Source organism: Helianthus annuus, chromosome 4 (genome assembly GCF_002127325.2).
Source record: "Helianthus annuus cultivar XRQ/B chromosome 4, HanXRQr2.0-SUNRISE, whole genome shotgun sequence".
NCBI lineage: Eukaryota > Viridiplantae > Streptophyta > Magnoliopsida > Asterales > Asteraceae > Helianthus > Helianthus annuus.
In genome coordinates, this window is record NC_035436.2 from 204,231,181 (window position 1) to 204,255,519 (window position 24,339).

At 35.0% G+C, this 24,339-nt stretch overlaps 2 protein-coding genes across 2 annotated transcripts; one reads left to right on the forward strand and one right to left on the reverse strand.

Moving 5' to 3' along the window:
* Positions 1 to 4,163: 4,163 nt before the first annotated feature.
* Positions 4,164 to 5,741, reverse strand: LOC110934216. Its single transcript, XM_022177399.2, has 3 exons — positions 5,526 to 5,741; positions 5,181 to 5,430; positions 4,164 to 5,095 (listed from the first exon to the last, which is right to left on the reverse strand). Exons 1-3 carry the CDS (start codon positions 5,739 to 5,741, stop codon positions 4,164 to 4,166), a joined length of 1,398 nt encoding a protein of 465 aa, XP_022033091.2.
* A 7,051-nt stretch (positions 5,742 to 12,792) lies between these two features.
* Positions 12,793 to 23,340, forward strand: LOC110935326 (transcriptional regulator STERILE APETALA). The gene is made up of 3 exons (XM_022177745.2): positions 12,793 to 13,107; positions 20,748 to 21,288; positions 22,513 to 23,340. Exons 1-3 carry the CDS (start codon positions 12,907 to 12,909, stop codon positions 23,076 to 23,078), a joined length of 1,308 nt encoding a protein of 435 aa, XP_022033437.1. The 5' UTR covers positions 12,793 to 12,906; the 3' UTR covers positions 23,079 to 23,340.
* Positions 23,341 to 24,339: the final 999 nt, after the last annotated feature.

A 24,339-nucleotide genomic window follows, 5' to 3' on the forward strand; every position in this document is an offset into this window, starting at 1 on the left:
AGGGGCGGATCTAGGCCACTTTTGTGGGTTCCCAGGAACCCATTCGGTTTAGAAAAAAATAGTGAAAACCTCATATGATTTGGAAAAAAAATAGTGAGAATCTACCAAAAGGAACCCAGTGAAAAAAATTTTAGATCCGCCACTGGGTCTAGGGCTAGAGGAGGCGGTCGTTCCTCACATATAGATGAAGATCGGTGGCTCTCAATCGATGAAGGTGATGATAACGATTCTCAATATCCATAATATAATTTGGATGACGATGTTGAAGATATACACGTTCAAGACGATGACGATGAAGATGTATACGGAGATGGTGAACCGAAAGGAAGATTCGTCGGTCGGACGTGTGAAGAGTACGCCATGGACAAACACGCAAGAGGTAGCTTTGGCAAAAACATGGTGTTATGTCTCGGAATACAAGAGAAGGTAAACCAACAAACGGAGAATAGTTTTTGGAAATCGATGCTAATGCATTTCCACCAACAATTGGGTGCATCCTATCGTCCGGTTCATCAACTTGAGAGAGCTCGGGCTCGAGCTCGTTTATTATCTATTAATTAGTATATTAAATAAAAATAATATAAATAATAGACTTTTTAGGCTTGCGAGCTCGATAAGTAAAGCTCGGGCTCGGGCTCGTTTACTAAATAAGCTTATTTTTAGGTTTGAGGTCGGCTTGTAAACAAGTTTAAATAAGCTCGGCTCGACTCGGCTCGTTTACACTAAGGCTCGACGAGCCTAACAAGCTTCACATGTGAGGCTCGAGCTCGGGCTTGATAAACAAACGAGCTTTGTTTGAGGCTCAAGCTCGGCTCAGGCTTGATAAGGCTCGGCTTGTTTCGAGCTTTTTCTCGAGCCGATCTCGAGTAACTCGCGAGCCGCTCGGCTCGTTTGCCCCCTAGGTACAAGCGATAATATTCTTACTAATAGGTATTTTTAACTAAGGCTCGACGAGCCTAACAAGCTTCACATGTGAGGCTCGAGCTCGGGCTTGATAAACAAACGAGCTTTGTTTGAGGCTCAAGCTCGGCTCAGGCTTGATAAGGCTCGGCTTGTTTCGAGCTTTTTCTCGAGCCGATCTCGAGTAACTCGCGAGCCGCTCGGCTCGTTTGCCCCCTAGGTACAGGCGATAATATTCTTACTAATAGGTATTTTTAAGTTGAAATTTTGTTAAATATATAGTAACTATTTTTTTATTAAATATATAGTAACAATTATTTTATTAAATTCATATAGGATCGTTGAATGATTGCCAAAAATCAGGTCCGGGTGGTTTTAATCACATTGACACATGGGATATTGTTCAAAAGCGTTCAAAATGGGCCAAAGTCCCGATGATGGGTGAAGCATCAGATAGTCATTTTGACAAGAGACGAAAGTCATCGAATTCGATGATTAATAAACAACACCGGACGAGCATTCACTAGTAGTATGCCAGATCTCAATGAATGTAATGCATCAACAAGACGAAATCGGAAAGATAAGAAACCGGCCGAGTCGTCAAGCAAAAGCTCCTTTGGCTGGCGAATTTGGGGCGTATAGAACTATGAAGCAAGACATGCTTCAAAAGTTGGTGGAAATACAACAGAACAATGTCAAAAAGCTATAGCGTTGTTGGATGAACAACACTAGTTTCACAAAAATAGGCAATTTGACCATGTGTAAGTGTAACACCCCGAAATTATAGATTTAATATTATAAATTAAATGTCGGTTATGGTCAAGATAGAATAACTAGGAATAAATAACTTATTTAATTATAAGTCTTGCAAAAATAAGAAAAACATGGTTAGAAGCACCCTTTTGTAAACCTGGGTAAAGTTGAGGGACTTAAAGAGGTTAAAATGAAGAATGGTTTTATTTAATTATTATTCAACTTATACAAAACTCATGGCCGGGAATAGTGTTTGTTTGGGATTGGCTGACTTGGGTGGCCACATGCCACCCAATTTTTTTTATTTTTTTTTTTCAAATTACGATTTTCCCCTGTTTATATTTATACTCATGCATGGCACTTCTTTATTGGCCCAATAAATTTACGATTTTATCCCGTTTTAAAACTATGATTTTATCATTAGTTCAAAATTATGCTTTTACCCTCACTTAAAAATAAATTTACGCTTTTACTCCCAGCTAAAAATTTTCAATTTTGCCATCGGTTCAACATTACGATTTTGTCCCGTTTAAATTTACAGTTTTGCCATTAGATTTTTTCTTTATAATAACGATTTTGCCATTTGTTGAAAATTATGTTTTTATCCCATTTAAAAATAAATTTACGTTTTTGCTCCCAGCTAAAAATTTCAATTTTGCCCTCAGTTCAAAATTACGATTTTGCCCTGTTTAAATTTACAGTTTTGCTATTAGTTTTTTTCCTCACACAGCCAAGTTACGATTTTGCCCTCAACCCAATTGATCCATTTAATTTATGATTTTATCACTGAAACAAAATTATGATTTCCCCCTCAGTTCAAATTTATGTTTTTCCCATTGTTTTAATTACCTATATCTACAAAAACTATGAGGACAATAGTTGTACGATGACACTGGTGGAAAAAGGCGGTTGGCCTTTTCCTTTTTTTTATTTTTTATTTTTGCCTTTTTAAATTATTGGCTTACATAGGCGGGGCAAAAGGAATAGTGTCGCTGCCTGGCACTCCCCTATTGGCCCAACAAATTTACGATTTTATCCCGCTTTAAAATTACGATTTTGCCATCAGTTCAAAATTATATTTTTGCCCACACTTAAAAATAAATTTACGCTTTTACTCCCAGCTAAATATTTCAAGTTCGCCATCGGTTGAAAATTACGATTTTGCCCCGTCTAAATTTACAGTTTTGTCATTAGTTTTTTTTCACACAGCCAAGTTACGATTTTGCCCTCAACTTAAATTTACATTTTCTCCATCGTTTTTGTTTGTTTTTCTGGTTAAATTACAATTTTGTCTCCAGTGTAAAATTACAATCATGTCATTGTTTTAGTTTTTTTTTTTTAAACTGTGGTAGTGTTTTGTTTTAATTTGTTGACTCAGTGTAATTTTTATTCGTGTCAGGCAGCCGCCTGACACACGCTCATTTGTCCTGAAAAATTATAATTTTTTTGCCAGTTTAAATTTTAGTTTTTCCATCTTTTTTAGCAAAAATATGATAATGGTTGAAGAAAATTTCACTTTTTTTCCTTTATGTTTGCACTGAATTTTGAAACGTGCCCTTTAAAACTTTGAGTTTCAATTTATGTCCAAAAAACACATGTTTTGTATCACTTTATGTCCTTTCCACCAAATTGGGTTAATTTAGTTAGTTAGGTTTATTTAATGAAAGGGTATAATTGTCATTTTAAGGTTTAACTCTATTTTTTTTCTCTATCGCCCCCTATTTAACCACTGCATCTTCTTCTTCAATTATTTTTGGGTTTCATAAGCTCTCTCTCTCTCTCTTATCATCTGCATCTTCTTCCAGGTCGATAATGGTGTTTTGTGGGTGTGGAAAGGAAGCAGCGATTCGAACATCAAAAACCTCAAAAAATCCAGGCCGTAAGTTCTATGGATGCCACGACAAGGTAAGTGTTCAAAAGTTTGGGTTTTTTTATGTACTGAACTTGCAAGAACATATGTGGGTTTTTTTTTTTGTTTCATTTCATTGTTTCAGAATAGAAAATGTGGGTTTTTTATGTGGATTGAACCACCAAAAATGTGTCAAAGTTGCATGGACATCATACCCGATTTGTTGAAGTTCAAGAACGAATATGAAGAAGAAAGAAGAAGACTAGAAGAAAAAGCAAGAAGTTGGAAGAAATACCTGATTTGCAGCTGGGTCTTCTTTTGTGTCTATGTTTTTGTATTCCGTCAATGAAATCAACTGTATAATGTACTGACTTTTGTTTAGTAATGGAAGTGTAATGACTTTTGTTTAGTAATGGCAATGGAATGAAATGGTCTTGTAGATTATGTTGCGGCTAATTACCTGTACGATATGCACAATGTCCAAAAGCACAATATGCACAATGGCCAAATGCACAATATGCACAATGGCCAAAAGCACAACCAAAATAATCAAAACCAATAACATAAGCAATACCAAAATGGCCATTTAAGGCTGATAATACATAAGTGTCATCACAAAACAGGTTACATGTTCAAATTCATCACAAAACAGGTTCCATGGTCATAAACATAATTGCATACATACTACTAATACATAAACAGGTTCCATGGTCTCCCCTTGACAAGTTCTACTGTTATGACCTATCCCCTTACACTTTCGACAAGCCTTCTGCTTTTGGACATCCTTCTTCCCTTTCAGACCTTCGCTACTTCCAACACAATGTTTTTTCCCTTTCTGCCCTTTTGATCCAACAGCAAGTTTACTGGACTTAGCACTAGTTTGCTGAGTTGGGACAACCTCTGACCTACCATTACAGGACCTGCTGTTGTGCCCTGTATTACCACACTTTCCACAAGTACCTGATGTACCAACCTTCCTTAGTCTCCGACCCTTTGTGATGTCCTCTAACTCTGAGGCTGCTTTTCTCCTTGTTTTTTTTGGCCTCCCAACAGACTTATGGTAATATGGTGGTGTGATTGTTGTTGGCAGTAGGGATCTTGGCCACATTGACTTACCATTAATTGGATACACCTTGAATGTGTAAACTTGCTTCCACCTATCCATCCTATAAACAGGATGGACAAAGCTTTCTGGTAAGCCCACTTGGCCATGTGAAGCTCTGTTCCAGATGGCTGCGACAGCATGTCTGCAAGGTATACCATTGAGTTCCCATCTTCTGCAACTGCATGTCCTCTGTTCCATGTTCACCACATACTGATTAACACCACCAGTTACTTGATAGTGCCCTTCACCATTCCAAATTATAGTGTACCTGGTAGCATCCTTCTTAATTTCCTCAAACAACTCAGTTGCATATGGTGTTAGTAAACCATCACTCCTCTCAATCAACTGAAGAACATTAACAATTCTTCTCATGCAGTACTCTCTAATGAATTCTAACATTGCAATGATGGGCTTGTCCCTTCCTTCAAGTATCTTTGAATTGAACACCTCACACATGTTGTTGAGCAACATATCAGATGTTGCCCTTCCTATAATACACAAGGTTAAACAGTATATTAATGCCCTATTTAACAAATAACAGAATATTATACTTGTAAAGACTGTTTATATTACCAGAAAAATGAGACCTTGACCAATGTTTAGGAGGTATGTTAGATAACCACAAGTGACATTCACTGTTGAAACTTTTTAAAGCATCCATCTCCTTTTCAAATTCAACAATAGTTGTTGTTGTTGCACATTTCCACAAAAGGTCTTTGAAGGCCTTTCCTTTGAATTGTAATCTCATGTTTTCATAGATGTGTCTTAGGCAAAATCTATGCTCAGCAAATGGGAAGACCTTCATAATTGCTGGAATAATGCCCTAAATAGGCCATAAAGAGATGAAGACTGTTAATAATGTAAGAATAATGTACCAATACATGAAGAATAATGTAAGAATAATGGATGAAGACTGACCTTTTGCCTGTCACTTAAGAATGTAAAGTTTGAATTGGCATCCAAATCCAAATCATCACCTAAGAATTCTAGAAACCAAGTCCAAGAGTCTAGTGTTTCAGCCTCTACTATAGCATATGAGACAGGGTAAATGCCATTATTGGGATCAACCCCAACTGCACTAAGAACCTGGCCTGGATATGGACCTTTTATGAAAGCCCCATCAAGTCCCAACATATCTCTTCCAATAGCTTTAAAACCTTGTTTCAGAGCCCCCAAGCATACATATACTCTTTTAAATTTCCTTTCAGTTGACTCAGGATACTGGTGGTTCTAGTTCAAATTTCACAGTTGTCCCTGGATTTGTGTTCATCAATTCAGTTACATAAGCTCTAAGTAACCCATACTGTGAGTTATAATCACCATTTAGTTGCATGACAGCCTTCTGTTTAGCCCTATATGCTTTCTGCTTTGATACACCAACTTCAAACTTTCTTTGTAGCTGCTCTTGTACAGCCTTGATTGGTATTTTGGGGTTATCTTGCAGATGTTCCATTAGCTGTTTGGATAGAAAAGTGGTTGTGCAGGCTCTAACATGCCTGTTTTGAAAGCATTTGTGTTCATCTACCAGGGTTTTTATCATCCAAGATTCAGATCTATTCACTTTAGAAAGCAACAGGGTCCAAGGGCATTTATGTTTGTTTGTTTCTGCTTTATTACCCCTGCCACCACTGTTTTTGCTTTTTGGTCCTTCAGATTGTCTAGAACTGCTAGATCCCCAACTACTTTATTTTTCACATTATGTCCTTTTTCAACTTGTGGTTTAGTACATGTCCTGCTATTGTGTCCAGTACCCCTACACCTTCCACACACTCCTTTAACTTTTAAACCTTGTGTCATACTAATCCCAACACTGTTTTGTATGCTACCATCTTCAGCAAACTGTGGGATATCACCCCAACAAACAGCCCTTACCCTCTGCATGTCATCCTTGATAATCCTAATTTTCCTCCTAGTTTCAACTGCATGTGTCTTGATCAGTTTTTTGTCTTCTTCTTTGGTTCCAAACACTTGCCCAAGATACAAAGTGTTTTTTCCTTCACCATCCTTTCTCATAGCCTTTAAAGCCCTTTTCCTAAAGCTTGTATCATTCTCATCAGATTCTGAACCACTATGGAATTTTTCATTGTCTATAGCATCTTCTCCTAACTCATCACCATTAGTGTCAACCATATGATCAATAACACTATCATCAACATAGTCAGTAAAAAACTTGTAATTCCTCATATCAGTTTCAACATCATTTGTGTTGTTTCCATCATCTGCTATGAAATCACTATCATTATCCTCACTGGTATTCACATCCCCCCCATCCTCACTTTCATTCACATCCCCCTCATGCTCACTTTCATTCACATCCCCCTCATGCTCACTTTCATTTACATCCCCATCATGCTCACTTTCATTCACAACCACATCATTCAACTTATGTTGTACACTATCACTTTGATTCACAGGATTCTCACCAAAGAAAGGGTCAAACTCAAGATCATCCATTGTAATATCAACTTCATATTGCACACTACTTTGTCCTACTTCATGTTCAGCACTAATATGCCCTGTTTCTAGTTGAACACTACTTTGTCCTACATCATTTTCAACACTACCATTCCATCCTAACAATAACCTATTCTTACTAGCATTGATGTTTTCCATCGCCATGATCTCCTCATCAGTTATTTCTTGCACCCTAAACTTGGATGGGGAGCAGAAATAAGTATGCACAGTTGTTATAGCATACTCACAATACACATTCATCACCCTAGACTGAGGAATAAATTTGATAAAATCTAAAACATCTGCATCACTTCCTAAAGCCCTTAGCCCAAAATCAAGATTCTCACCAGGAACACAAAAGTGATAATACCTTTCAATATCGCTTGGAAGGCCAAACTTGTCCACGATACAATCCAGTTCATGCACAGAGAACTTATCTTCATCTAACAAGTCAATAAAATTGCACTCTCCTTTGACATAAGCCCTATCGGGAAATCGGGTGAATCTGCCGCTGTGATAAAGCTTAATGGTGAACAGACTTGGGAACCCCACTGCATTATGCAATGATCGATTAGTATTATGCAATGATCGATTAGTATTATTCATAATTTCAATAAACGAAACTCAAAACCCTAAAAATTACCGTAGAAGGCATCGATATCAGATTGGGATAAGTGTTGTCGGATCATAAATTGTCTTCCATTGGTGTCTGAATTAGGGTTCATCGTCGAAGTTTGATTGCAGAAATTAGGAGGATGATTGAGATCGATGAGTGAAATTAGAAGGACAATTATGCGTTGTGAAGAATATAAAGGGACACAACTGCAATCAACCTTAAAATAACAATTATACCCTTTCATTAAATAAACCTAACTAACTAAATTAACCTAGTTTGGTGGAAAGGACATAAAGTGATACAAAACATGTGTTTTTTGGACATAAATTGAAACTAAAAGTTTTAAAGGGCACGTTTCAAAATTCAGTGCAAACATAAAGGACAAAAAGTGAAATTTTCTCTAATGGTTGACTCGATGTAATTTTTTTGAGACCGTGTTATGAGTAGTATGTGCAAGTAACAAAAACACAGACGTACATGTGCCCCGCAACGCGGGCGGGGCAAACACTAGTTAAAACTAAAACACCAAAACACACACATCTGTGTGTGTTCTGGTCGCTGGAATCACAAGAGCGAACAAAGCTCCTTCAACCAAACCCTAACTAGCCAAAAATCAAGCAATTGGAAGGCCAAATCAGCCCCAAATCGAAATTCAAGCTTATTTTAGTGATCACCTAAGTGAAGGGATCACAAGGTATGTTAAATTTCACGATTTGGTTTCATCTCAAATTCTTGATATACTTGTGAAATCGAAATCAAAATCTGAACTTGATTGATTGATATTTAGATGAAATTAGTAATGAAAAGATGTCTAGGAGTAAACCCTAGTCAATAACTTGTTGAATTAGTAATGAAAATTATGAAATTGATAATTACCCATACATGCGTTAAGTGGGTGTTGTAATTATGTGATGAACATTGAATTTCGATGTTGAAATAGTGTAGAATTGATGTTATGATACAAGTCTTGGTATTCTTTATGAATGCTAGCCATAAGGACTTGAAGTTTGATGATTGAAACTTGGTTAAAAGTTAAATATGAACTAGATAGGTGATGTATAAAAATCATGCCCGTAAGATGCTTGTTAAAATGCCTAAATGAATGTTTATAAGTTGAAATTATAAAGAAACGCGTAATTGAATAATATGACAAATTACGTGTGACATCTAAAGATATGAGTTCCAAACAAGATGTTGATTGAACTCTATAGGCAAAGCGGGTGAATCTTTAAGCAGCCAAGTTGGAAAGAATGTGCGCTTGAAGGATAAGCTATAAGGTACGCGACTTTCCGTCTCTTTACATTTATGTAGACAAGCCTAGTCATAGATATGTTTAATGTTGTTATAGCGAAAATAGTTGCGTTCGGTAAGTCTAAGAAGTGATGGAATTCACTCGACAGACCAAACGGGTCAAAATAAATAGTTGGAATATGTATGATGTTGAAATAGAGAAATTGTAATCATCTGGTAAGTCTAAGAAGTGATGGAATTCACTTGACAAACCAAGCGGGTCAAAATAAATAGTTGGTTAGATATGTTTATTAATAATATTGTTTAATTAGTCATGTTTGGAATGTATAAAAAGTGATGTAACTCACTAGATAAAGAACGGGTTAAAATAATGGTCGAAATGGTAGTGTTCGAAGTGACTTGAACGTCACTCGTTAAATTTAAGTCACAAAAGCGTAAACCATGGAATGGAAGTGATACGCTAAGATGGACAAGCCCGGGAATGGGTAATTATGGTTAGAAATCAATGACGATAAATTATACAAGTACGTAACTACGGTTCCGTTATATTGTGATTGATCATGTATTTTGTTAATCGACTTTGTGTTAGAATGTTATGTAAACTCGATAATTAGTTGAAGTGACGAAGTTCACTAGTTAAACAAATGGGTCAAATGTTGGTTAAAAATAAGTTTGGTGTGTCATAAAGTGGTGGTTTCCATTAGACAACCAAACGGGTCGAATATTGGGTAAACTGGTAGTGATGAAGTGATTTTGATAATCACTCGTTAACTATGAATTATGAAAACGTAGTCCGTTGAACGGATGCGCCGAAAGTCTAACTTTTCTTGAAAGAAACCATGATATGGGTCAAGAGAAAAACATCAAAAATTGTTGATTAGAAACAATGTCATTGACTTAAATAATTTAATCTTTATTATTTAAAGATATAAGAACGATATATGACTTTTCTTTAATTTAATCTTTATTATTTAAAGATACTAGTTTCTTGCTAGTATGAAAAAAAAAACTTTAAAGACACTAGAATATTTGTGAAAAATAAGAACGATAAGAAAATGTTGTTAGTTGTATGCAGGGTCCAGCTTGCATCATTAATGGAGGGGGCAGTACAGTCATAACAGTATGAGAAGGTTGTACTTGTTCATATTCAAGCAATCTATGTCTATATACACACCCAAATCTTTATATATACAGTAACCTACATCACTATGTATATCTATCTCTATATATAGAGAAAAAAAGAATAGAACGGTATACCAATGACCATTGTAGCCTGTTGGCATCTTGTCTTGTGGGGTAACATAAGACTTAGACAACTCGTAGTGAGGGGTTTTTGGACGTTTTTCCTTAAAAAACGTCCCACAATGCCCAAGGACCGCCGCCGGTGGCGGTTTTTTCAAAAAAAAAAAAAAATTGAGGAGCGTCCTTTTTTTCCACGCCTTTCGTTCAATTCTTTGACCAATCACAGGTGTTCTTGCTTTTGCTTGCCCAATAACATTTTTTGGATGGTTTTTTTTATTTAATTGTTTAACACCCCTTTTAACATAATGCCTCATAATGTACACATCCCCACTACGCCTATTTTAGAAAAACACCCCATAATGACCCATTGCCGACTAGATTGTCACATGGCGCAAAATGACCAAGGGTGGGGACATTATTTATGTCTTCTACTACATATGGTCTTAGGACCATAAGATCCTGGGTTCGATTCTCACAAGAGGTTTTTCCAGATTGATTGAGTTTCCTACTGAATTGGTGTATAAACATTATTACCTATTGGAGAATGATATAATCGGGTGATTCCGTTGATAGCACAATGATACTCTAGTGGTCCGTCAATAATACAAATTTGCCTTAAAAAGGTATACCAATATTAACTCCCTTATTATTTATGTTCTTAAAATAGATACATATTTTTAGATCCATGTCCTAAAATATAATCTCATTATAATATGTTTTCGTAAAAAAAAAGCCATTTTTAAGTGCATGTTTTATGTACGTTTTGGTATAAATTCGAGTTGGTCTACGTAAAACGAAAACTTTTTTGGAAAACGAGTCAGGTCAAATATGATACGTTTTTCGTCTTTTTATGTATGTTTCATAAATTTTGTTTCGAACGAATGGAGTCAAATTGTGCTTTTCCGTCTTTTTTCAAAAACTGCGATTAATCGCTTTTGATTAAATGGTTTTTCCTTTATATCCGTTGATATTTTCTATATATGATTTGTGTCACACATAATACGTTATGACTATGTGATATATACTCGATTTACCTTACATTTTTATCCAATCACAATGCTTATATAGGTCATATTGAGTTCAGTCAGATACTTTGAAACGTGCGTTTTCTGATATGAACCAAATTGGTTTGTGATAGATAATCCGTTGAGTGGATTTAGCTCAAAAGAAAATAGCAAAGAAGCAAGACTTTGAGATAACTCTTTTTTACTAGTAATATTTTTCATTCATATCATAAAATGGAGATACAGACTTGTTTAAATAAGACTAACAGTTGTAACCATCTAACCCACTATTCCATTTACTCCACTAAAAACTAATAACATGCCTAGAAAAAAGGAAATCATGCAAAGACTGGTGATGACCCATTAGCATACGGATGTGGCACATAACATTCCTTTCCGCTCAAAACAATCCTTGTCCTCAAGGATGAAGTCGGATCCTTAGCGGTGCACCACGGTGGCCGCCACTCGGTTCTTCCGTTTCCGTTTGGAGAAGTATTAGCAAGACGCCACAGTAGGCACCACTATTTGATAGCCAATGTGATGTCAACAAGGAATGATTTGGTGATATTTGCATTATAACTTAGCTTACGGCTGTTAAAATTACCATTAGTTGATTGTACAATGTTGACTTTTGCCTTTGAAGTGATCATGGATTTCATTGATCCAGTCTTCCCATTTACGGCCCATACAACCTCTTTGATTAGCCTTAAATCAGGAAGATGGGAAATGGTCTTAGCACTTCCCATTTTCATCTCCTTTGCTAGTTTTGCAATAGCCTCCACCGGTGCTCAACGAAGGCGTTTAGCCGATTAGGTTGAGTTTCCGTAGGAACCGAAACTGGTGTGGACACTTCATTTGATGGTGTTTCTTTTGGGGTTGGTGCCGGGGAAAAACGAGTGGGTGACGGTAGCAGTGTAGAAAAAATGGGTGAAGTTGCCCATCTCCGGGACTCGTTTTTGAGAAGATCGATCATCTCAGCAATCGTTGATGTGATTCGATCCAACGACTCGTTCTATTCGTGAGCGTCCATGAGGGGGATCAAGACCGCTCTGATACCAATTGATATGAACCAAATTGGTTTGTGATAGATAATCCGTTGAGTGGATTAAGCTCAAAAGAAAATAGCAAAGAAGCAAGACTTTGAGATAACTCTCTTTTACTAGTAATATTTTTCATTCATATCATAAAATAGAGATACAGACTTGATTAAATAAGACTAACACTTGTAACCATCTAACCCACTATTCCATTTACTCCACTAAAAAACTAATAACATCTCTAGAAAAAAAGGAAATCATGCAAAGACTGGTGATGACCCATTAGCACACAGATGTGGCACATAACATTTTCATATGGTTAATGCATCACATATATTTGGGCTATTCTATTCAATATTTGCGATGTACACGCGTCGCAACGCGCGCGTGTCTTTTTCCTAGTTTTTTAACAATTAACACATAAACCTTAGAAATAAAAAAAAACGTATTATAATTTTTTTTTATTTTATTAGTTATATAAACGGCAAATACATAAAAAAATAAAATAAATAAGAAACCATATCATAAAATATTTATATAAATGGTAAGTACAATTGGCATAAAAACTACCGTATTTGTTATTGTATATATGTAACCTCTTGGGCCCCTCGTAGAGTTAATTTTTGGGTTCACTTTTTCCGTTACTACTACTGTACCACCACCTCCGCCACCTGTAACAGAAACTCACTCCACACATGTCAACCACCTCCTCTTCTTCGTCTCACGACGGAGGAGACGGTGGCGACTTCGCCGGACCGTCGCATGCTCGTCAGCGATTCAACACCGCCGTCTGGCCGGAGCCGTTCCTCGAAGCTCTTGCCACTCAAGTCGCTATCGACGCCGCTCTCTCCTTCGGTCGCCTCGCCGCTGCTCAGGCGATCTTCAATCTCTTTCAGGTAACATGTTTATTCAGTCCGTTAGGGTTTACAGTTGCGTTACACTCTGCAAATGCTTCTGAAAACCGTTCCTTACACTGTGATTGTTCGGTTAGGGTTCATGCAACGTTTTTGGTGATTATTCCTCTGAATCCGAACGGTTATGATGTTGATTTTGAGTTTTTGATCTTCGTTTTACATCGAACGAGTTCGAATTTGAAATATCTCCGATTGAACTTGAAATTTGCTATGAAATTGATATCTAGAGTCTGAACATGAACGTTTTCGTGTTTAACGTGAAACTTATTTTGATAATCGGATTATACTGAATGAGTTTGAATGCGAAATATCTCCGTCTGAACGTGAAATTACGCTGTCAGATTGATATCTAAAGTGTGCATAGTGACGTAATCAACGTGTCGTGTTCATGAACAGTACGAATTTTTGCAAACGGTATTGATTACTATGAGCGCTTGAGTACGTTTTGTATAGAAAATTGATTACTCTCAAGGTTTTAAAGGTGTTTGTTGAAGTTGTTTTTGATTGTTTTCTGCACTGGTACAACATGTTTAGATCATGCATTCACACTATAATGTTAACTAATGCGTGTTTATATTATCCGATATATTTATTTTTACTTGTAGTATATCAGACATGATGAGAGAGAAATCAGAAATGTGAAATGTATATGATAGTAAGCAAGTCTTTAAACTGTTTTTTAGTTGAAAAACCATTCAAATTTGTATAGAGTAAATTTTCAAAATTGTTCATGAGGTTTAGGCATGTTTGTCATTGTCATTCAAAACAACTTTTTTGTACCATATAGTCGTTCACTTTTGAAATTTTTTGTTATTTTCATCCAAACGTATAAATTTTTTGCTAAAATCATCCCTTGGATTTGGAATTTTTTTTGTCATTTTCATCCAAATATTTGATAAAAAAATAAAACAAATTAGACGTTCGGATGAAAATAATAAAAAATCCCAAAAGTGAAGGACTATATGGTACAAAATAAATTGTTTTAAATGAAAATGACAAACATGTTCAAACCTCAGGGACGATTTTGGCAATTTACTCTATACAAATTTGAATGGTTTTTCGATTAAAAAACACTTTAAAGACTTGCTTACTATCATATACATTTCACATTTCTGATTTCTCATCATGTCTTTATATACTATAAGTGAAAATAAATATATCGGATAGATTTCTCACTTTTGACTCATATATAAACACGTATTAGTTAACATTATAGTATAGAGTAAAATGTTCAAACTTTCAATGTTCAGTATTTTTCTTTCTAAAAGTTACTATTTTTTATGAGTTAATATTCACACATCCATTTTTTAATCTTTTTATACATGCATAGATATATATGGAAAGAAATAGAGTGAAAATAAGATATATAGATGTGAGAATAGTGAAAGCCTTCTTTGAACGTTAAAAAAATAATTAATATGTTATTTTAAATGATATATAAAAATAATTATTTTTATGTTTAAGATATGAAATGATGGATTGGGCGTGACATTAAGTTGATAGACGGGGGGAAGATGCATCTTTCCAAAGGGGGGACAATACTATCTTTTAGGGGCTTTTGACCACTACTTTCTTGGGAATGAAAGAATAAAAATGTCATTCAAACCCTTTTGACAATATAGTTTTGGCCATTTCGGTTTAGGATCATACCCCAAGAGACTTTTCTTGTCTTTTTCATATATCTTATTTGATTTTTGTCTTTAATAGAAGTTACAAATACATGAATTTATTAGTTATGTAGTTGTATATATATGTTTGTATTCATACCATACAAAATAAAAATCATACCAACAATGCTTCTGTTAAAGGCCGGTCTAACCGGAACTAGATTCATAATCGGTTCGGTTGGTATAGGTTGAATTATAAGATTTTACATATGAAAGTTTTTGCCAATTAATTAGGAACACAATAACATATTTTTTCAATAGTTAAATTAAATATTCTTTTTAAAAATCTCTCCATTATTGTTTTTACGAAAGATAAGTACATATTTTTATTATTTTAAGTAGAGTTAATTACTCTTTTCGTCCCTGTGGTTTGTCAAAAATCACTATTTCAGTCCATTAGTTTAAAAATTGCGATTTCAGTCTCTGTGGTTTCACTTGCGTAACCATTTCAGTCCCTGAGGTTTCACTTTCGTAACCATTTTAATCCATTTATTCTGTAAGTACAGGGACTGAAATGGTTACGAAAGTGAAACCAGAGGGACTGAAATCGCAATTTTTAAACTAATGGACTGAAATAGTAATTTTTGACACAGTAATTAACTCTTGTATTTTAAACAATGTAACAATTTACTATTTTGTATAGCATATGTCTGTTTTAACCGTTTGGAGTAAAATAACAGTGGTCTGTTTTCAAACAAAACTTATTACTTTTTTTCTCGATTTTTAGCAATATCAGTCTATGTAGTTAATATATAAAATAAGGAAAAATAGAACAAAAAGGATCAGAACTTTTAGAAAGCGGTCTCTATCGAGAGGTCAGTTGAGGTCAAAATTGTTGACCATTGATCGATGTCCAGCACAAAATAAGACCCACACGTTGTCACTCTCAAATAAATTCTGGCTTTTATTGCTTTTTGCCTTTGTGTTGTTTTTGGGACGCACAAAGCGCAGTTCACATGTTCACTACTTAATAAAGATTTATTTTTGGTAGATGAAAGCTACCGTTTCTATAAATATCATCATCCGGTTGTACTTCTTCTGTGTACCTTATTTGAAATAGAAATATACTCCTTATACTTTCCACCAAACTTATGTTAGTTGGAAACACAAATATGTCATTTTTAATAATAGGTATACTTTTGTTCATGATGATATTAAAAAAAAAAAAAAAAAACTTTTAACATATTTTCACTCACCTATACTATATTAGTCTTAGAATGTATAAATGTTACCTAAAAAAGTGTTTTTAATTGTATAAAGTTTACCTTCTGTGTTTTTAATTGACACCAAAGGGGGGTCGGAATGGATGCATATTTGTATAAAATATAGAAGAAGTAGAAGAGAAAGTGTGATTTTTTTTTATAAAAAATAGGAAGAAGTGGGTATTATTTATATAGTGGGTAAATTTTGAAATTAAAAAAAAATAAAAATGTTAAACATTTGACCGTTGGCAACGGTCATCTCTTGGCCCAAGTCAATTTTCAGCGTTTTATTTAAAACGCCAAGTTCCTTTTTTTCAAAAAAAAAAACGCCTAATAACGCCTGCTGTAATTGGGGGGGGGGGTGGCGTTTTGCGGCGTTATTTTTTAATTTTTTTTAAAATACCGCCCCACTACGGGTGGTCTAAAGGTTTCAATTTTTTAATTTTTGTTTGAACGGGAAATTTGTATCATTGACGGACCATTGGAGTATTATCATGCCACTAGCGAAACACCCGATCATATCCATTTCACTAAGCAATAATGATTATACACAAATTAGGAGGAAACCCAATAAATATGAGAAAAATCCTCTTGTGGAAATCGAACCCAATATAACGTAAAATAAAATGAGGGTTAGATATTGTACTTTTTGATATGTAGAATTTGTTGTATTTCATTGCTATAAATGTAAAACTGCATGTTTTTTTTATTTGAGAATTAAGATTAAAAACTTATTTTAAATTCATAATTAGAAGCAAGTTCTAAAATATACAGAAATATTAAAAACTTATTTTAAATTCATAATTAGAAGCAAGTTCTAAAATATACAGAAATATTAAAAACTTTTTTTAATTTCATAATTAGAAGCAAGTTCTAAAATATACAGAAAGTTGGATAGTTAGAAAATAATATTTTGGGTTGACATTCTTTTCCTTCTTTTTTTTTTTTTTCTAATCTTTATTGCTAGTCATTTTATGTTCATTAACATTTTATAGAACCTTGATCACATAATCAAAGTAAATGATATTTATGCTTTTGATATGAATTAAAATCAAAGTAAATTAATTTTAGTGGCAGATCTAGAAAATATTTATAGGAGCAATGTTTTAAAAAAAAGGATAACGAAATCGAAAAAACGTTAATTTTCTCCAAAATTTACACTACCATCAGAACGTTAACGGGTAGGATAGCTACCCCTATTTTGTAAAAATGTAACTACTTTAACTAGTTACGTTTTTACATGAGAAATAGTTGTGTTCATGCATGCACACAACCTGTCATCAAGTAGGTGTAGTGATTAAGTGTTTAAGATGGGATTAAAGAGTGGTGATAAAAGGCTGAAAATGAGCCAGTGTTGTTGTCTAATGAATAGTTAAGAAGCAGAATAAGAAGACAAGACGAAACGCTACTAAAGTTTTTAAAAATCGAAAATATAAATACCACTAGACATGACAGTAGGTGTACAGGTATAGATAGGCATCAGGTGATCTACAAATGTATACAATATACAGCAAGAAATTAGCAGTGTTTTCTTATTCTCCGAGCATTGAATCTGACACATCTCTCTTTCTTCTCTCTCTAACGTTAATATGCATATAAATATAAGAGTTAATTGCCATTTTAGTCTTTTAGTCCCTGTGGTTTAGATCATTTTGTCAGTTTAGTCCAAAGGTTTCATTTTTAACATCTGGATCCAAAAAGGTTTCATCGTTGCCGTTTTGGTCCAACTGACTTAACTCCATCCATATCTGTTAAGTCTGCCAAGGGCATTTTTGTCATTTTATTTTTCTTTTTATTAACCCTTTTTTCTTTATTGCTTTTTCTTTTAAATGAAATGACAAAAATGCATTTGGCAGACTTAACAGATATGGATGGAGTTAAGTCAGGTGGATCAAAATGGCAACGATAAAACCTTTTTAGATCCAGATGTTAAAAATGAAACCTTTGGACTAAACTGGAAAAATGGTCCAAATCACAGGGACTAAAATAGCAATTAACTCTAATTAACTCTAAATATAAATGAAAGATGGAGATAGAGACACGTTTACATGCATGTATGTATGTATGTCATGAGGGAGAGAGAGAAATAAAGAATTTATCTTATATTAGCTTTTTGCATGCCTGCATGAAATCTCACTTCTGTCATAGGATATCCCCAATGCTCCTAAAGTCTTTCTATCTTATCAATTCTACTTTTGTTTAATCAACCATTTGTACTTGTTTTCTTTCATGTGTTCAATATATCCACAACAGAAGAATGACAAAAAAATCATTAAATAAGCATAAGTTTTAATAAGTTATAGAAACCAATAATAAAATTTTATTTCTAAATTTTTGTTAATTAATAAAACCATTTAAGTTTATGATTATTTCATTGTTGTCAAAATTGTCTTTAATTATATAAATGGAATTATGAAACTTTCTTACCTTTTGGCTTAGCGTTATCTTCTATTTCATTTTGAAGTTGAAAAAAAAAACGGTACTTTCATATAATTTTCATTTAATATCACTCAATTCGAAGGCTTTTTTTTATATATTTGTATAAACTTTTTACTACCAAAGGCCTTGTGGTACCAACGTGTTCGTTTTAAAAAATAAACTTTTTACATTAATGAAATAATGCTAAAAGTTTGTGGCTTTGATAACAAATATCATGAGTAACTTTTTACATCAAAAGAAGCTAGTTCTATTAGGTGATATATTTTCACTAAATAACTTAAAATATTGATATTACTTAACATTAAATGGCTATATATTATATTATATTATTTATAACATATTATTAGAAGATATTATTAACTTGCCTTTTGAAACATAAAAGATATTATTAACATTAATGTGGGTATATTAAGGTGGGTATACATATAAGAGCATCCATGATGCATCGATTCACAAACCTTTACAAATTGTCATTTTAGTGTCAGTATTAGATTTTTAAACTTTTTTCAAAACCCTCATTTTTTCTTTAATGTACAAACTTTCACAAACACCACTAAAAATATTAAAATTATATACTTAGGGGGGAGGGGGCACCCTCGGGGACTCCATTCGGGGACCATTTTTGCCGTGCGGGAAGGTGCCGCCATCCAAGAGGGGAGGCAAATCGGAGAGGGTGTGAGGGGAGTGTTCACCGAAGAAGGAGAGAGGAGATGGTGGGGCCATCCTCATTTTCAACCAATCAATTTTTTTTTTTGCATAAAAAAACAATTCCCCTAAGAGGGGTGCACCCCGTACGTTTTTTGACAAGAAGAAAGTTATAGAGGGGAAATGACATGGCAATGTATGATTGGGTTAAAAAAAGTTTCCCCTCACCTCATTAGGGGGTGCCCCCTTTACCCTTATAATGTTTTGTGTGTGGTTGCTTTGTCCGAACCAAGTCCGGATGCACACACCACACATCCAAACTTCCAAAACGGACTTCCTCCACAATGTGGGACGAGCCACAAAAACTTGCCCACTTCATCTGAACAAATGTGTACATTCAAAAGTAAGCTTAGAAGATAAGAAGCGAGTTAACAATTTTTTATCAGCATGCTTAAATTATTATAATAAACATATGAATGCACAAGAATATTTTAATTATTTCATAAATAATGTGTTAACAAATTTATTATCACAATAAATTTGTATTAACTCAGTATAGTATTTGGTGGTAGAGGCTCTTGCCTCTTGGAGAAAAGAACAACATTCAAAGCCTGGCATGAGATGTAATTTAGTATTTATTTGTGTAGTTTAGTCGTAGGAAGTAGTGTAACCTTTGCAATTAAAAAGAATAGTAATATACTTTTAGGCAAAAGATAAAATACAAATAATCTTAACATACTAAACATACAAATTGAAGGAAAACTCAAAAAGACAAGGTGGCATTTTTGTAATTACCACCAACTAAAAAGATAGAGGGGGGGGGGGGTAGGTTTTTTTTAGGTATATTTGTAGAGTAACTTTGATAGTTATTGATAACTACAAAAATGTCACCTTGTCTTTTTGAGGTTTCCTTCAATTTGTATGTTTAGTATGTTAAGATTATTTGTACAAGAACTTTACCCTATACTTTTATTAGGTTTTAAAGATTATAATATCAGGGTTCTAACATAATAACTTCATAAAGTGAACATCTAGTTGAGAACGTTTTGATCTTGTTAACTTAAAGTTATAATTTAATAATGTGTAATAAGCGCTAATTTATAACACATGCTATGTGTTGTGGTCATGACCTTAATTTAATCAACTATATGAACCACCATGGTTTGGGAAGAGGGGCAGTGTACCACGAGAGCCATGTCTCCCGTGGCAATCCATGATCCAATTCACCACCCCTATAGCCTAATACAAGATAACTCTACGAGTGTGATTCAATTCGAGGTTGTCTGAGCTCGAGTGATGTTTATTTATAGCTATATTAATAGTTCTTTTAAGCTTGATCGAATTGTTTGAGTACTATTTTTTATTTATTTTTAAGTACATATAGTTTTTTTAAGCTTGATCTAGTTTTTTTTAATAATTATTTGTGTGTGTATATATAATAAAATTTAAAATTATAAAAATAATGTGTGTTAAAGCTTGTTGTATGATTTAGCGATCTAATGTTATGGTGTTTCACCTTATCACAAGTTGTGTAGGTTTAAACTTTAACTAAACTATACATTCATAAATGTGTAGTGGTTTAATTAGTCGCTTATTAAAATAATGTTTACATTGAATAAATAAAAAATAACTCAAAGATGACTGATATTAGTTAGTCGTAATACCGCAGGTTTGTAGAACATGGCGAAGGGCATCCCAATCCGACCTCCTGTGGCAAACCCTAACCCGTCGCATTTGGAACCGGCACCACCTCCTCCACCCCTCTTGGCACCAAGAATACATTTACCGCCACCGCACCGCTACCAACTTCCGTAACCGGAGGTACAACCACACCACCCTCAATTTCCCACCAAACGATAACAACAACAATAACGAAGCCCTCTCTTGCCGCCGCATTGCGCTCTCGGACTACCACCTTGCTGCGGGCTTTTCCGATGGCTCAGTTCGCCTCTTCCACCTCCCCACAAGCCTCCATGTGTCCACCTTCCACCCTCATCAACGTAACCACTTTGGCCAATACTCTCGTGCTGTCTCCGGCATCTTTTTTACGGATACTCGCCTCGTGTTTTCCTCTTTCGACGGTGATATACATGTGGCCTCGATTCACGTTCCTGGAGCTCTGCGTAGGGCCCACTTGGGTGACGTGGTTACTGATGGCGTTCTCCTTGATTTTACCGGATCTAACCGCTGGTGGATTGGGCTCTATGCAGGTACTTTATCATGCATGCATGCATATATGATTTTTGTTATGTTTTCACGTCTCACTTATGTAGTGATATTATAACCTAGAAAATGTTTTAATAAAAAGTATAATAATGAAAAATAATATATTTTTTGCTTCCTACTTTTTCTATAATTTTTAACCCTGCAATTTAAAAAGAAATACATAAATTACAACTTACACGTTAAGGAGTATCATACATACATGTGGATACAGTGTATATGCAAATGTAGAAAAATATGTACTATTTTTTAAATAAGTCCATATGCATAATAATCAATTTATATAATAAATAGCACAACTACACTCCTCGATATACATATACATATATGCAAATAAAGGGAAATTGGTCTCTAATAATCCCTGGTAGACGTTATTGCCGATCGGTAGTCCCACTTTTTTCTATTCCCACTGACAGTCTCATCTTTCAGTTAAAAAAACTTAACGAAGTTAAGTTTTTTTTTTTTCCGAATTACATACTAGTGTTTTATGGCTTTTGATCAAAACGAGAATACGAGTCTATTGATGTAAAACTTACCTCGAAACAATGCTCCAAACGACCAGTGGCGGATCTTGCCCGGTGAACGTACCAGGGCCGAAAGACACGGGCACTAAAAAAAAACCGGGCCAAACATAGTATATATAAAAAATTTTGATCAAAATGCGTAATATTAGCACTACGGCCGAAAAACTTGCCCGGGCCGTGGCCCTGCCAGAGCCTAACTAAGAACCGCCCTTGCAAACAACGAAAATGGTGCTTCAATTCGGGTGTTTAAACTTCCAATTAACAAAAATCAAGTCGTTTGGAGCACCATTTGGTAAGTTTTACATCAATAGACTTGTATCCTCGTTTTGATCAAAAGCCCTGAAACATCTGTTTGTAATTCGTAAAAAAACTTAACTCCGCTAACTTTTTTTAACTGAGGACCAGTGGAGGAAAAATAGTTGAAAGGTGGGACTGCCAGTGGGAATAAAAAAGTGGGACTGTTAATGGTCAATAACGTTTACTAGGGAATATTAGAGGCCAATATCCCATAAACAAAAGATAAAAGATGGTAAAATTTTATAAAAATTCGGGAAAACTAGCTTGCTGAATGAAGACGGTTCATGAGTACTCAACTTGACCCGTTGTGTAGTCTGATAGGTTCGGGTTTGAGCACACATTTTTAATGCATGCATAGGTGAGATGTAAACCCATTTTCTTAATGCTTAGGTGTACCAAATCGCGCGTTCCACATACGAAACAGTAACACTGAAGAACTTGTATTCATCGGCGGCACATTAACAGACCCAGACGCGGTATTGGGGTGGCACTTGCTCGTAGATCTGAGTGAGCACGTTGGCAGAATCCGCATAACAAGTGATGACCTGGCAGTGGGGTTCACAAGAAGCAGGGTTCTTGTATTTAACTTAAGGAACCAAATGATACTAGGAGAAGAGGAGTTTATGAGGCCGGTAAATGTGGGTACAACTGACGCGTACAATAAGGCTCTAATGTTCGTAAACAGTCGGGGTGTAGCTAATGTGCGCCAGGTGGAAGGTTTGGAGGAAATTTGTCGGTTCATGGCACGCGGTGGCTCGTTGGGTTGCATAAACGGCGGTTACTCTTTTATTTCGACTAATGGTGGGGTTCGGGTGTGGGAGTTAGTTCACGGCGAGTATTTATATACATTACGAGAACGGATATGGGATGTGACCGCCATGATTGCCGATGAACGCTATGTAGCAGCTTGTACCAGTGACAACACCATTCATTTGTGGGACTTTGGAGCACGTTAGACACACTTCTTACACAATAAACATCACATGGCTATTGACTGATTTGGACTTTGACTTTGACTTTGGGGTCAATGTGTGTTTCTGGTTGAGATCCTTTAGTGAATGCCAGTGAATGAGAAGGCTAGGTGGCTCCTGTTGACTATTTGATTAGTGTTAGGTTTCCTTATGTATGATTATTGTTGACCTTTGACTTTTGTTGTTGGAAATTATTTGATATTGGATATTATTTGGGTATAGTGATGTTTTACATATTGGATGGTAAGGAGTGGCTTTGTGTAATCTTCAATTTAGAGTGCTAATGCTTCATATTTATATCATGTGGTGTATTCTACTTGTCACATCTAGTGGGGGCTCTAATATGCCCATTTTTCATGTTATTAGCATGTTTATAAGCCATATGAACTAAACTAAGTTGTTAAATTCGGCTAGTTTGAGATTTATACGATTTAGTTTTAGCGGTTTAGTGGTCCGACCCATGTATTTGAACTTGGGTAATAGTTGCTTAGGTTTGGGCTTCTTTTTTTTAACATTAGACGTCTCATGACACTCTCGATATTGTTTGCTTTAACCACTAGAAACTCAGTCGTGATAGATTGGTTATAAGCATAAGTGTGAAGTTCTTCCCTTTCATACGAATAAGACAATGTGAGATTTCACTAAAGTTACGATATTCATGAATCTATTTTATCATATTACAATTTTCATAATTAGGACATTTTAATTTTTAAGAACGTCTAACTCACATACATTTTAATGTCTCAACATCTTTTATGGATAGAATAAGACAATGTGAGATTTCACTGAAGTTACGGTATTCATGAATCTATTTTATCATATTACAATTAGACATTTTTACTTTTAAGAGTGTCTAACTCACATGCCCTTTAAACTACTACTCATAAATCTACACTAACAGCATCTCTAACGGCTTGGTCCATTGGAGAGTCTGCTCCACAAATCACAACACAAACAAACCACCTTAAGGTGGTCCGCTTGAGCGGACGGGTATGGTTTGGAGTGAGTGGGGACCAACCACTCACAATATTTTTTTAGTGTAAAAAGTGATGTGTGATTGGAGGTTTCTAATGGTTTATTATTGGAGGAAAAAGTAAGGTTTGGAATAATGGTGGTTTGAAATGATGTGATATGCTAACTAGATAAACCAGAGTTTGGCCTTTTTTTTATTGTAGTAGATTCTCTAAAAGCACCCACAACGCTAAATGGGGTTCAAAATTCAGTCTGCCTAGTCACCATGCAATAT